We start from the raw sequence: 12,971 nt of genomic DNA on the forward strand, positions 1-12,971 counted from the left end.
TTCAAAATGGAGTGGCATGTGTCATATACTGCATGTCACTCAAAGGAGGACCAATTGAATGCAGGGTCGAGAGGCATGTAATGCCACTATGGTATGAAACATTGCTATTTATCACTTCACTCTTTAGTGACATATAACAAATGTTAATAGTCAGTTTGGAGTGAAATCTCCTTATCGGCATAGCGAATCAATTAATTCTACTCTACATATCCATTTAAGAGAGGAAAAAATTTAAAAATGTAAAAACTTACCTTCTACGTAAAGCTCTATCTGAAAATACTGGATACTCTTCCCTTTGCACGTACTGCTGAAGTGAATACTCTCCAGACAAACTCATTTTATGAGGAAGGAAACTGTTCATAACAATACTGGTTGAATCAGTTCTATCCACTACACAAAATGGAGACCTTTCATTGGCATGTGAGTTGAACTCGGTCACACTGGTGGCCTTTGGAGACCAAACGGGTTCATCCTGACTACTCACAGATTCCCCTCTGAGAAGTTTTGTCTTCTTACTTTTGAAATTGAAAACTAATTCACCCTTATCACTAAGTTCTTGTATCTGCTTTTTCTTCTTTCTTTCTGGCTTCACTACTCTATCTTCACTACTTAAGGAGTCACTATTAACTTGACTTTGAGATGATGGTGACTTTATCACTGGGGAAATCTTATCTAGACTCTGAATTTGATCAGAATTTGTGTTAAATAAACTTCGATTTTTGTTACGTGTAAGATGAAACGAAGAAGACCGATTGAACATCAAATCTGAATCTTGGCACAAACTAGTTTCCGTGTCTCTGGTGGATGTGAAAGATTTCCTGCGCCGTCGGGGAGGTTTTGATGGGATGTCGGTTCTTGCAGATTCACTTGACAACGTTGGTGATAGTATTACCTTATGTTTTGTGTGGTCTGAAGGAAGAATCTCGCCGAAGGATGTCTCGTCAACTAGAACTTGAAGATATTTGCCAAAGTTTTCTTCTTTAGCTTTGGGTCCTTCCTTTTTCGGCATATTTGATGATATTTCTGAATACTGAGATAATACTACATCGGAACTTTCCTTTTTATGACCGTCAACTTCATAGGATTTAAAATGTGATGGAAACTGAATGATAGTACTTACACTATTTTCAACAGAATGATCAAATGAATCAAACGAGTTCTCCTTCTCTTTACCATCAGCCATTGTGTCATTACTGGAGGTACTAACTTTCCTTATCTCCCTTTCTTCAAGATTGCAACTTGACCGTTGACTCTCTTTTCGAACGCTTCTACACTCTTGCTCCTCCTTGGTACTCATAAGAAGGGCATCAGCTGTGTGATCATCCTCCCCTTGGCATTCTTCCCCACTCTCCAAGTTGTCGCTGATTGCAGATTCTGGTGAACTGTCCTTCGATCTTGGATGGTTGCTCTCTTCGATGAAAGGAGGTGGTGGTGGAAATACATCATCGTCATAGTCTTCATCGTTGTTCTTGAGGTTTTCGTGGTAACCTTCATCTTGAATTTTCAGATCGAGCTTACCCAATTCACCATTGTCTTCTACTGTTCCACGTCCCGAAGAAGGACTAGATATTGAAAGACTGTTGGGTGAAAGATAAGCATTTGCTTCCCACACTTCGTCATAGCCACGTAGAGTGCCATCTCTGCCCAGAGTTCCAAACACTGACGGAGCAGACTGTTGGGAAAATGAAAGAAGAGTAACTACAGTGCATAAATTACATGTACAGAAATAAACTTAAGATACTTAAAAACTACAGGGTGTACACAAATGAATATCGGAGTTTTAAGCATGTGTATTTTTTCTGAGATATGCAATACAATAATGAATCATACTCGAGATGAGTAACTCAACGAGTTTCCATAACACATGTCATAGATTCATCACTGAAAATCACATGACTGAAAAACTCGTGCTCTTCCTGATCCAGCATTTGTTCGCAGAAGTTGGTACAGGCTATATTATCTGCAGGTTTTAGGGCCTGTAACAGCCGCAGGTGGTACATTCTCAGTCAGAGTTGTTTTCTTAATACTTTCTACATTGTCATGGTCACTTTTGTTAGCTCTCGACTTGCCTGCTGTACAGATTTCCTAGGATTCCACACAAAAGGTGCTTTGACACGTTCCACATTTTCATCTGACAGTGACACACACGGTTGTCCGATACTCTTTCCCTTACACAAGCACCGTCATCTGGAATTGGTTATACCACCTATGAATGTTGTTGTCATATGGGGCATCACACCCAAATCTTCATCAATAGACCCATTGGACAGTAATATTACACCTCATGAATTCCAAGAACACAAAAAGCCTCATGCTCAGAAGTTTACAACTTTACATCTTCACAACTGGCACTGTCATGCAGCAGAATTAGGAAAAAAATTTGGGTGCATAGAAACTTCCACAGTTGCTCTTTCATGTATGTGACAACTGGCTGGGTTACATAACCATAAAAAACACTTAAAACTCTGATTTCATTTGTGTACACCCTGTATTTTAGGAAGTTAATCAAAATTTCCACCTACTGACTTACATCAGTCCCAGCAATAGGCCCCACAAAACTTCTGGTTTGGGGCTAATTTTTGTATCAAAATTAATACTTCACTGATACTTGATACTTTAGCAGGTCCACACATCGCATGGAATTTTCAGAATGTTAACTAGCATTACCATGGCAACCAAAGGTAGCTGGAAATTAAGTCTTAAGTCTACACCTAATTGTGTGGCAAAATGGTTTCATACTTAAACGAGTACTATTTCAAGATTCTGATATCTTGTATGTGAACCTATGAATATTTTTAAAGCAGATTTTTTATTAATTGATTAAGTATACTTACAATGCAATATTTCCACATAGCATAACATTTATTACTATTATGTAGGGATGGGACAGATTAATCTATGGTCTATCAATATCAGCTGACAGAGATGTATTAGTTTAACAGTAAAATCAAATTTACCAATCCAATTTAATAGTAATTTAGTGCAAAAATCTGCTATTTTTTATGAGTATAAAAGCATAATTCATATATGAGTGTTTTATAAAGTAAATGTTTAAATATGTAAAAAGATGAAAGGAAATAGAATAAAATATGATCTGTGGACATGTCCTTCAAGTCAATCAAATAGTGGATTGACTAATCGCTTAAGATATTGTGTTATATAACACCAAAGTTTGACCAGTTTCAGAACAGTTTGAACAAAAACTAATTAAGTTCCTATCAACAGCACCTACAGTAAATGGACATCATGCTTGGAGAAGCAGAAGTATGATACCTTCCAGAAACAAGAAAATCTGCAAAATAATCTGATGTGTTTTTTGGAAAACATTTCTTGTGAAATTCTAGCCTGATTTGATGTATCACATCACCCCCTTTCCTTTGAAATTTTTCGTTGAATTTAATATGGCGGTCAACAATATGCCGGACCTGCGCTTGACACACACGGCTAGGGATCTCACTGTAAAGGTAAAGTGTAAAGCGCTGCCCTGTGCATAGCACTATGCCATGAAGGCGTATAGGGGGTGTGGGGGTAACCTATTTCTTTCATGACCAATTATACCCAGGATAACTCCTTCACATTCTGTAGGGGGGTGTTAAGGGAAATTTGACTCGTCATAGTTCATGTAATGAGGCTTTTATCAGTCACATAGTTACACATATTATTTTGTATCTTCTGATCCCATTTCAGTCCCAGAATCATATTTTGATATGTTTTAGAGTATGGCATGAGGGACCAAATATATTTTCTTCATGATTTTTGGTGATGACATGTTTTGAGATATTCAAGGTCAAGGTCATGTGACAAAATTATATTTTTATCCAAAGGTAGACTTGTTACATATCACTGGAAAGCTTGTTCAATTCCCTGTACAATAAGCTTAATTTGATCTTCCTAGGCAAAATAGGGACGGAGTTACAGCACATTTAGTACAGCTAAGCGGGCTCAAAAAGAGCAATTTATGCGAACTTTGACCTTGAATAATTTAACAATTACAAGACAAACTAAACTAAAAATTTCCATAGTTATTAAGTTCCATGCATAGTTTCAACTCCCCAAATTTCATGAAAATCGGAGATGACCAGGTTGAAAATTGCACATATCTGTGTTGATTTGGCATGGAATGACTCCTGTAATGAATTCCACACTTATGTACCATCCTATATACATATGTGTAATTGTACATAACTATGAAAATTATTATTTTATAAAAACAATGTTAATACCAATTTTTGCAATGAAAACTTAACATAAAAAGTCCTCCAAAGTGAAGAAATGGATTTTCGCATTTTCTATATTGTCAAACCAATGCCAAAACAGAGAATATGCAAATTTTCACTTTTTCACCAAGTGCAGTTTTTGTTGAGAGATTCATATACTAACTTATATGACCTAATAAACAACCATAAGTAGGTACATTTTACCGATGACATTTATCCAAATGCAAAACTTTGTTTTCCTAAGAAATTGGATATTAAAATGCCTATACAGGAAAACCTCGTTAATACAATATTGGTTAATACGAAGTACCCTTTAATCCGAAGTTCTTCCCATTCCCCAGCCGATAAGATAGGATTTATAATGTATTTCAGTACGGATAAATTGAAATACGGATAATTTTTAATACAAAGTTGTTTACAAGACCCTTCCGCAAAACTGGTTTCGCTTAATTCGAAGTAGACACCTGTGTAAGTCGACAAGAGAAGATCGAATGTGGAGAGAGCTTGGACGTTACTTTAACTTGACCTTGACATGTTTCCTTGTCCTAAGAGCTACTGACAACCCCAGAAAAGTAGCCCAAAATGCACGCTGGACATTGACATTCTTTGTCAATGTGCATGGGAGGTCAAGCTCTTTCCCCGCTGATTGCGCCACCTTGGAAATATTCACCAGTGCTAGATGAGAAATGCAAGATAAGATCACACGAATCTTCCACAATACAAGATGCGTGGCGCCTGGAAGTCTCACTCATCTGTCTAGCTCTGAGCTCGAGATAAAGCAATTTCCCGTGAGCGAGCAACTTTTGGCCTGGTAGCCGACAACTTCCGGTAACGACTTTCATTAAAAGCATGTTCTTTGTGCCCTGTAGAACTTCATTAAAAAATGGGAAACTGTTACAGACAATCAAAGCCGCATAGACCAACTAAAGATCGTGAACCCACTTAATGCATTGTCATCTAGGTTTCCCGCAAAAGTTGACGTCGATCTTACGTATGTTGCAACTCCAGTTTCCCGTTTCATACGTTTCCCAACTGTGCCGGTCATAAAATTTGCCAAAACAGTGTTTTGTTGTCTGCGGGACTTCTCCCCTTTTGCTATCAGCAAACGGGGGAGGGGGGGGTCCCTTGCTAATTGTTTCGGCCACAATTTTCTTGCTCGTGTGCGCACACTGGCTCCTTTCCTTTGGCATCTAAAAAAAAGCAAACAGTTCTGAATACCTTCTTCAAAACGAACAAAAACCGCATGATAAGTAAAAGAAAAGTGACCCCCTTCCTTCTCCTACAACAGCTCATTATCCGCCACTGGTGTGCATGGTAATGCGATAATTGCAGAATTCAGGTCCCTCTTTCTTGTTTGAAAGCAGCTGTCTGGATAGGAAATATTGCCCGTATTATTGTCTGTTGCATGGTAAAAGGTAAAAGGATCATTTTTTTTTTCACACTGCTGATAAAAGTTCGATCTTCGACAACTGCGTTATCTTTAAAATGCCCATGATTTCCCTTCTGCCACCTGCTGCTCTAACTTCCAGCCGATCTCATTGTGTTTAAGCTGCAGCTGGCGCCAGTGTTTAGTCTAGCGTCTGGAAAGCTCTCGCTTGCCGGTAACTGCAATGACTCATCCATTGCGAAGGAGTAAGCTTCATTGTTTTGAATCCCCATTAGCGTGCTGCTGTTAAAAAACAACAACAAAAAAACCCGCAATGCTCAATGTAGGAATACGAGAGGAAAAGTTTTCGCGGAGCGAGTGTTTGACCTCCAGAATATTCCTGAAACCTACAATAAATTGTCGATTAATCTGAAAATACGCAAGTTTCGTAAAGCTTGTTTTTAGTTCATTTTATGCTGATGAGCTAAGCGAGATTAAATATACAGTTTAAAGTGGGATCAAAACCAGAGTGATTATCGAGTGCGCCGTGCAAACAGATCGCAAGTTGTGTGTTTACTTTTTCAGAGTGGATTACAATGCAAGTTGAGGAAGAGTTTGAACTGATCCCTGCAAAGGGGGAGGGGGGGGGCAATTATAAAGTTAACTGAAGCAAAGAATACGTGACTTTTTTTACGATGTGACTACCATCAAGATTCTTCCGAGTTTCACTTCTTGCAGTAAACGAGATTGTTTTCCTTTCCCTAAGTCTCCGTGCAAACGGGTTTCTTATGAACTAAAATTGTAAGAATTTCGTGGAAGAGCAACGGCTTTGCACAATTAAAAGAAAATACCGTTTGTTAAAAGACTTTTTGCCACAACATGCATCCCGTGCATAATCGGTTGTATAACTAGGCAGGATAAATGGTGTTAACCGTCTCCTTGGAATCTTTGTGTCCGCGTTAAGCTCCGTGTTCTCATTTTGTGTAACATTTTTTACACTTTCTTTAAAACGTACAATATTATTATATAGTACATATAAAGCTTATTTTCTGAGCTGCCACCAAGTATAAAACATCCTTTTGTGGGGGGAATTTATACTCTACTTTATTTACACCTGAAAACAGGTGCCATCTTGAAAAGTTTGGATAACTCGAAGTCGTTTAATACGAAGTTGACATTTTTTGGTCCCTTGAACTTCGTATTAACGAGGTTTTCCTGTATCTCAAAGTAAGATTTGGTACATGAATTTCGCATTGGTGCAACATTATGGTGATCAAATACAAGAAACAGATTCAGCTAGTAATCCTTTAAACAGGCTAAAAATTCTGTGAGATATTTTGATTTGTGCTTTAAAAAAAATGGGGATGGCTTTTTTTTGACACAGCATGTTAAGCAGTTTTACACAGTGGAACCCTGATAATAAGTTTTTTAGACGCTTATGATTAAAGTACTTAAAATGCATGAATAAATAAAATCTGAAAAATAATCATGATATTTTCTTGTATTGGAATCACGATTCTCAATTGTGTAGTGTGAGGAAATTTACAATTCATGAAGTTTAAATCAAGTTCCAATGTGTTTGATTTTTGTTGGTATATGTCAATTCTATTTATTGTTTTCAGGTTAATGCATGTATTTGATTGATTGAGTTGGTGTTTTAGGCTAATTGGAACTGGACCTACAGTTTAAAGTGGTATCCGAACCACTATGTGCCTCCACCAGGCTTTGATTACAAGGCGATGATGCTACCACTGTGTCATTGGGGAGGCACTAATGCATGAATTTGAACTGACAGAATGGCAATAGTATGAAATTAATAGAAACAATGGGCCAGTAAAAATATTTGTAAATTATACACAAACTTGATTACTTGCAATATTCATTACATGCTGGTCAATTGGCGCTGGTTCAATTTTGTAAATCAACTACATTCAAATATTCATAACAAAAATATTTTAAAAACTTTTAAAAAGTAAAGTGAAATAAATTACCTCTTCCTTGTCACCTCTTCCAGTTTCTGTACCATTCTCATTTTCTACCACTTTTCCATCTGGAACTTTTACCTCTTGCTCCATTTCCGCATCAGACAGCTCTATCGAGCGTGATCTCATCAAAAATCTTCCCCTCTTTTCATCCAATGAAGTCGTAATACTACTACAATGGGATTCAATGGATATTTTTGGAATGATCAGCTTAGGTGGGGCGACACAGTCATTTATCAGATCGGGATCCACATAGGTAGTCTTTCCATTTGCGCCATCTTTGTCTTTTGCGTTTTCTTGCGCTGCAGCCAAACCATTATCAAGAGGAAGAATGTCCTCGCTGTCCCAATCACTGTCCGAGCTTGATGTCATTTCTATCTCGACAGGTAACTTCTTCTTTTCGACGTTATCCCCAAATATGTGATTCTCCAGCGGATGAGTGCTCTCTTCATTCTCTGAATTATCGTCTTTCTCACCAGTGTTGCTACTTAGACTCCAATCCTCGTGGATAGTTTTCAGTTCCGTGCCTTCAAACTTTGGTATGCTGTGCTCATACGTGACGCTGTTGGCAACATTGGTCTTGTTCTCGGGGAATACATATGTAGGGCCATTCTCTTGTTCATTGGCGAGAACTTGCGGAAGCTGATTCTCCGGCACCTTCAACACGTTTTTGGAAGCAACAATGTTCTCGGGGGAGGCCTCCCCATTTGTCTGCCTGTCAGCAGTATCAGATTCAGAGGGTGGTGACTTTTCCTTTTGGAAAGGTGGTGACAGCTGAAAGAACATTTGTGTCAATGTTAGTTACAATAATACCTTGTTATAAGCATGGAATATTAGGTATACATTATCCATATCAATTATATTTCTGTAAGTAAATTTCAACACACACACACAGTTATTGTTTCTTTTGAATTTTCATAGAATAGACAATTGCTTACACAATCATGATATTTTCTAAAAAAATCTTGGCAAAAACGTTAATTCAAAAATTCACAGAGGATGAAGCCATTCAGATAAAGCAAGGAGGCAATACTAGCTACTGGAATTGTTACAGCTTCCCAATAATTACTCTGCTTGATGTCTTAACCTATTCTGACAAATGCATAAACACCTTTTCACCGCATGATGGAATTAATAAATATATTAATTCTATCTACTAACTAACTAACTCTCTAGCATTCTTAAACCTGAAGGTTTATGGCTGCAGCAAAACAAGCCTCCATCTGTTCTTATCCTGGGCAACATCATTCCTTTCCATCCTTACCGATTTCCTTTAGGTCCATCTCAACATTATCCCTCCATCTTTGTCTTGGCCTTCCTACATGTCTCTTAGTACCTCACAATTCTATCTACATGATGGTTTATTAATAAGTAAATACAGTGAAACCTCGATTTTACATTTCCCACATTATGTATTCAATATTGATGGTCCCAACATAGCAAAATGTTATAAAATTTTCCTCGACTTTACATTTTGACTGATTGCTAATGTTTGGTTATCTTATATTGCTTTTCTATCTCTCCTTGTGGATCATAATGATGAGATCGGAGCAGATGAAGGGAAAAACATAATTACACCTAGACTTGTGTTATACAAGATTCAAACCTAGGATCTATGACTTCCTAGCATGTTGGAAGGACAACAGAGGACTGTTTTCATTTCTTGAAATGTTTTAGGGGGTACAGCTATGATAGCTGGACCATTTGGCATGATCTATTTCTTCTACCAGTATCAAAATCATATGAAATTAAAATAATGGAAATTTAAAGGATTATCTGAGGCTGAGCAGAGGTAACATACTAAACATATTAATGAGACACACCCACCTCATCTTCATTTAATACAGTATCATTGTATTCAAAACTTCTTGGGGGTTTGGCTGGAGGTAACGGATCCATCACAGATGTCATCCTGCCTTCATCCAAACTAAGGGCACTCTCCCCCAGGTGATCATCAGACACACCTTTGAAGCCTGTGTTGATTTCTTCATCAGAATGGGAAAGAAATTTCTTCAATTTGGCACTGATTACAGTCTGAAAAGAAAAATACATGTCTGAAAACTTATCTTTGGTATATTATATTACATGCTAAAAGAAATTAAGTTTGACGAATGGGACAGTTTCATCAAATTTGGCACCGATACGATGCATGTCTAATTCAGCAGTGAGAATATGTTAGCATATCCCATAACAAATTCCCACCTCATGAGCAAGGTGATGCATGGTTACGCATCAATCCTCACAAATGAGCTGTTGAACTTTGGCTACAGTGTTGGGCTCTGTGGAGTTAATGGGCCTCCCTGTGTGTTCATTGTTCTCAATGGATGTCTGACCAGCCCTGAACTGAGTATGCCATTCAATCACCAAGTGTGGCACCTGTTGTGTAATCATTGTGATGGTTTGCATTTCACTTTCCATAGATCTGCACAAAATTTGATGTACAATCGCTGTTTCTTTCTCATATCCATTGTGAAATCACATACATAAATGGCTAGCATGTTCACCCACCCGCAGGAAATTTTGTACACTAACTCCCAAGATATGCCAGTACTACCAACTACCATTGCATTATTCTACTACAACTGCTGTCTACATGACAGCACCAGTTCCAAAAATTCCAGGTGATATCTCATATCTATAAATACCTTGAAATTGAATGCAGACGTCTGATATTTTTTATTATTTTTATGTACATAAATGTATCTAATGGTTTTAGTTTTTGAAAAATAAAAACTAGGGCTTCGCTGATACCACTTTGATCCAATGCCACTGTTGATACTTGGAAATTGTAGCAATTCAAAGTAGTTCAGAATATGTATAAATTTTAAGATATAATTTTCCCTGTGCATCATAGCAATATACCTTGGTTTTGATTTAAAATATTCATAATTTCACATATGAGATAATCATGTGATAAGAGCAACAAAATGGAAGTATTCCATTCACTTCAAGCTTCGTTCATTTACATTGTCATTGAAACTTTTGTATGAACATCTAAACAACAGTAATTCTCCGTCATGTCAGAGAAAAACTAACCTTGCTCTTGAAACTATGATCTGATGGAGTGTCATTCCACGTATCACTTGCATCTTCTTCTCTATCTGATTCTGATATCTCAACTTCCTGTCCCACCTATAAGAAAACGCAAAAAGAAATAATAAATTTAACAATATTTTTTAAACATACTTGCTTTAATTCCATTACAGCACAGAAGTACTCCTCTACCAAGAAGAGAAAAACCTTCTGGCACTGTCATCAAATTTTCTGTTCTCAGGAAACAAAGGGGGCATGGGTGATGCACTGAGCTGCTTCCCATGTAATTCTGGCTCACACTGCCAAATGTTGTGCATTCCTCAACACATTAAGATTACTTTTATTCTGTGCCAAGTGTTTGTATCGTAGGAATGGGAAACCAAACACGCCGAAAGCAGAGCTGCATATTTAAAGTTGAATTTTTTGAACAATGAAGCAAGGGAGGGAAAGTTATAAACATGGCAACAAGGGAGGTACTTGGGCATAAGTGCAGTACATTTTCATCTGCATAGGCGTGCGCATGGGGGGCAGGGCAAATGCCCCCCCTAATCATTGAGGTCTGCAGATTTTTTTCCATGGAGGGACAATCAAGGAATTTTACCATGGGGCATATTACCCTGATAATAGGGTTGCTCCCTCAAAAAACACACCTTGAATTTGAAATTATCGCATTACTGCATCCCCATTATAATAATTAATGCAAATTAGGGATGGGCCGTTATGAAATTTTGGCCAATACCGATAAAGTACCGATATAAAATTTACCGATACCGATAACCGATATTCTACCGATTCGATATAAAATTAGAAATGGTCCATGAAGAACTTGAAAGGTTCATTGACCTCCTTAATAAATGTATGTTTCAACGTGACTGCAGTGCAAAAGAAATTGCATATTTAGACATTTACTTTTTCTAGATTGTAGGGCATGGAGATTATCCATAAAAATTACAACAAAATGGCAGAATTTTGCACTAAATTATCAGATATTTATCGATATATCGGATCGGTAAAATAATCGGTAATTTTACCAATAAACTGATACACCGATATGCCTATATCGGCTGATACCGATAGAGTACCGATTAATCGGTCCCATCCCTAATGCAAATTATTTTGACTGAAATCAAATTATACATGTGAAAATGTACTTGTAGGTTGACATTTGTTATCTAAGGGGGAGATGTGGCCATCCTTGCCCCCCATTAAGATGTCCATGCCCCTATATTATCATATTTCCACCTAGAAATTTAGGATAGAGGAATAAGCTCAAAGCAACTACAGGGTAAGAGGGTGCAGTGGCACAACCACAGGCAGCATTCTCCCCCCCCCCTCCCCCCTCCCCCAACATTGGATGGAAATCAATTTTAGGGGGCAAACATGGAAGTAAAGGAAAGCATGACTAGTAGAATCTAAGAGTAGCAGGACAAAAGGATACTCAAGATGAAATTAGTTTTTATGTATTTCTTGCATTATTTCTTCCAGACGGCCACGGCCAAGAGCACCTTCAGGGTGGACACAAAGATGAAATTGCCCATCAATTTCAAATTTTATACAAATAAAAATACATTTCGTAAAATTTTCTTGCTCCCTTCGCTCACAATTTCTGCTTTTCTTGCAGTCTTGTCAGGTTCAGAGCTCTAGCAGGTCAGCGGGAGTTGGCGGATGCCGAACGATCTAAATGAAAAAAAAATTGTGAGAGAGAATGCCATGGCACTCAATGAAACTTCTTGCACCATATTAAATCAATATTGTTTTCATTTTGCAAAAATTTGGATTTGAATATGCTCTTGCTCGCTTCGCTCGCAATTTATTGTCTGTAATGCATTGTAAATTACTAAAGAGAGAAGTTTGAGTTGCTGTTTTAAGTCCACTTTATGCACAGTAAGGCTAATTGGGACTGGACCTACAGTTTAAAGTGGGATCCGAACAACTTGTGCCTCCACCGGGTATCAAACCTGGGACCCCTTGATTACAAGGCAATGACGCTACCACTGTGCTATGGGGGAGGCCTTCTAGGGAGAGAAGTACTGCTGCTGAACGGTTTTCTCTTAAATGCATGAACAATTGTTTGGAGGAAAAGGAGCGTGCACATTTGAGAGACAATTTATTTGATTTTTGCTGTTGGTTTGTTATGGGGCGGATAAATTGATTAGGCATGTATGGGTTATATTATATATGTGTATGTGTGTGGGGGGGGGTGTATATACACACACACCCATCAATGCAATAAAACTTGAACAGTGAGATAAAATTAGGTTTTTATTTCCTGACTGAACTTTCAGCAAGGAGGGTCTGCCGACGCCTATGTTCATCTGCGGTGTCCACAACAAGGTGTGAACAAATGAGTGTCTACTTTGATTTGCAGATTGG

The 12,971-nt window shown here is 37.9% G+C and overlaps 1 protein-coding gene across 4 annotated transcripts in view; it reads right to left on the reverse strand.

Annotated features, from left to right (window-relative positions):
- Window positions 1–12,971, reverse strand: part of LOC145988718 (uncharacterized) — a 363,608-nt gene that overhangs the window by 325,969 nt on the left and 24,668 nt on the right. For all 4 annotated transcript variants that reach the window (XR_014441777.1, XM_083123825.1, XM_083123826.1 and 1 more), the window contains exons 5-8: window positions 10,602–10,697; window positions 9,393–9,599; window positions 7,575–8,339; window positions 252–1,672 (exon numbers count right to left, since the gene is read on the reverse strand). Coding sequence is in view for 3 of the 4 variants with exons in the window: in XM_083123825.1 (XP_082979951.1) it covers window positions 252–1,672; window positions 7,575–8,339; window positions 9,393–9,599; window positions 10,602–10,697 (2,489 nt within the window). In the remaining variant the exon portion in view is untranslated. The remainder of the gene's footprint in view (window positions 1–251; window positions 1,673–7,574; window positions 8,340–9,392; window positions 9,600–10,601; window positions 10,698–12,971) is intronic.

This window comes from Lepisma saccharinum, chromosome 6, assembly GCF_977018435.1.
Source record: "Lepisma saccharinum chromosome 6, izLepSacc3.1, whole genome shotgun sequence".
NCBI lineage: Eukaryota > Metazoa > Arthropoda > Insecta > Zygentoma > Lepismatidae > Lepisma > Lepisma saccharinum.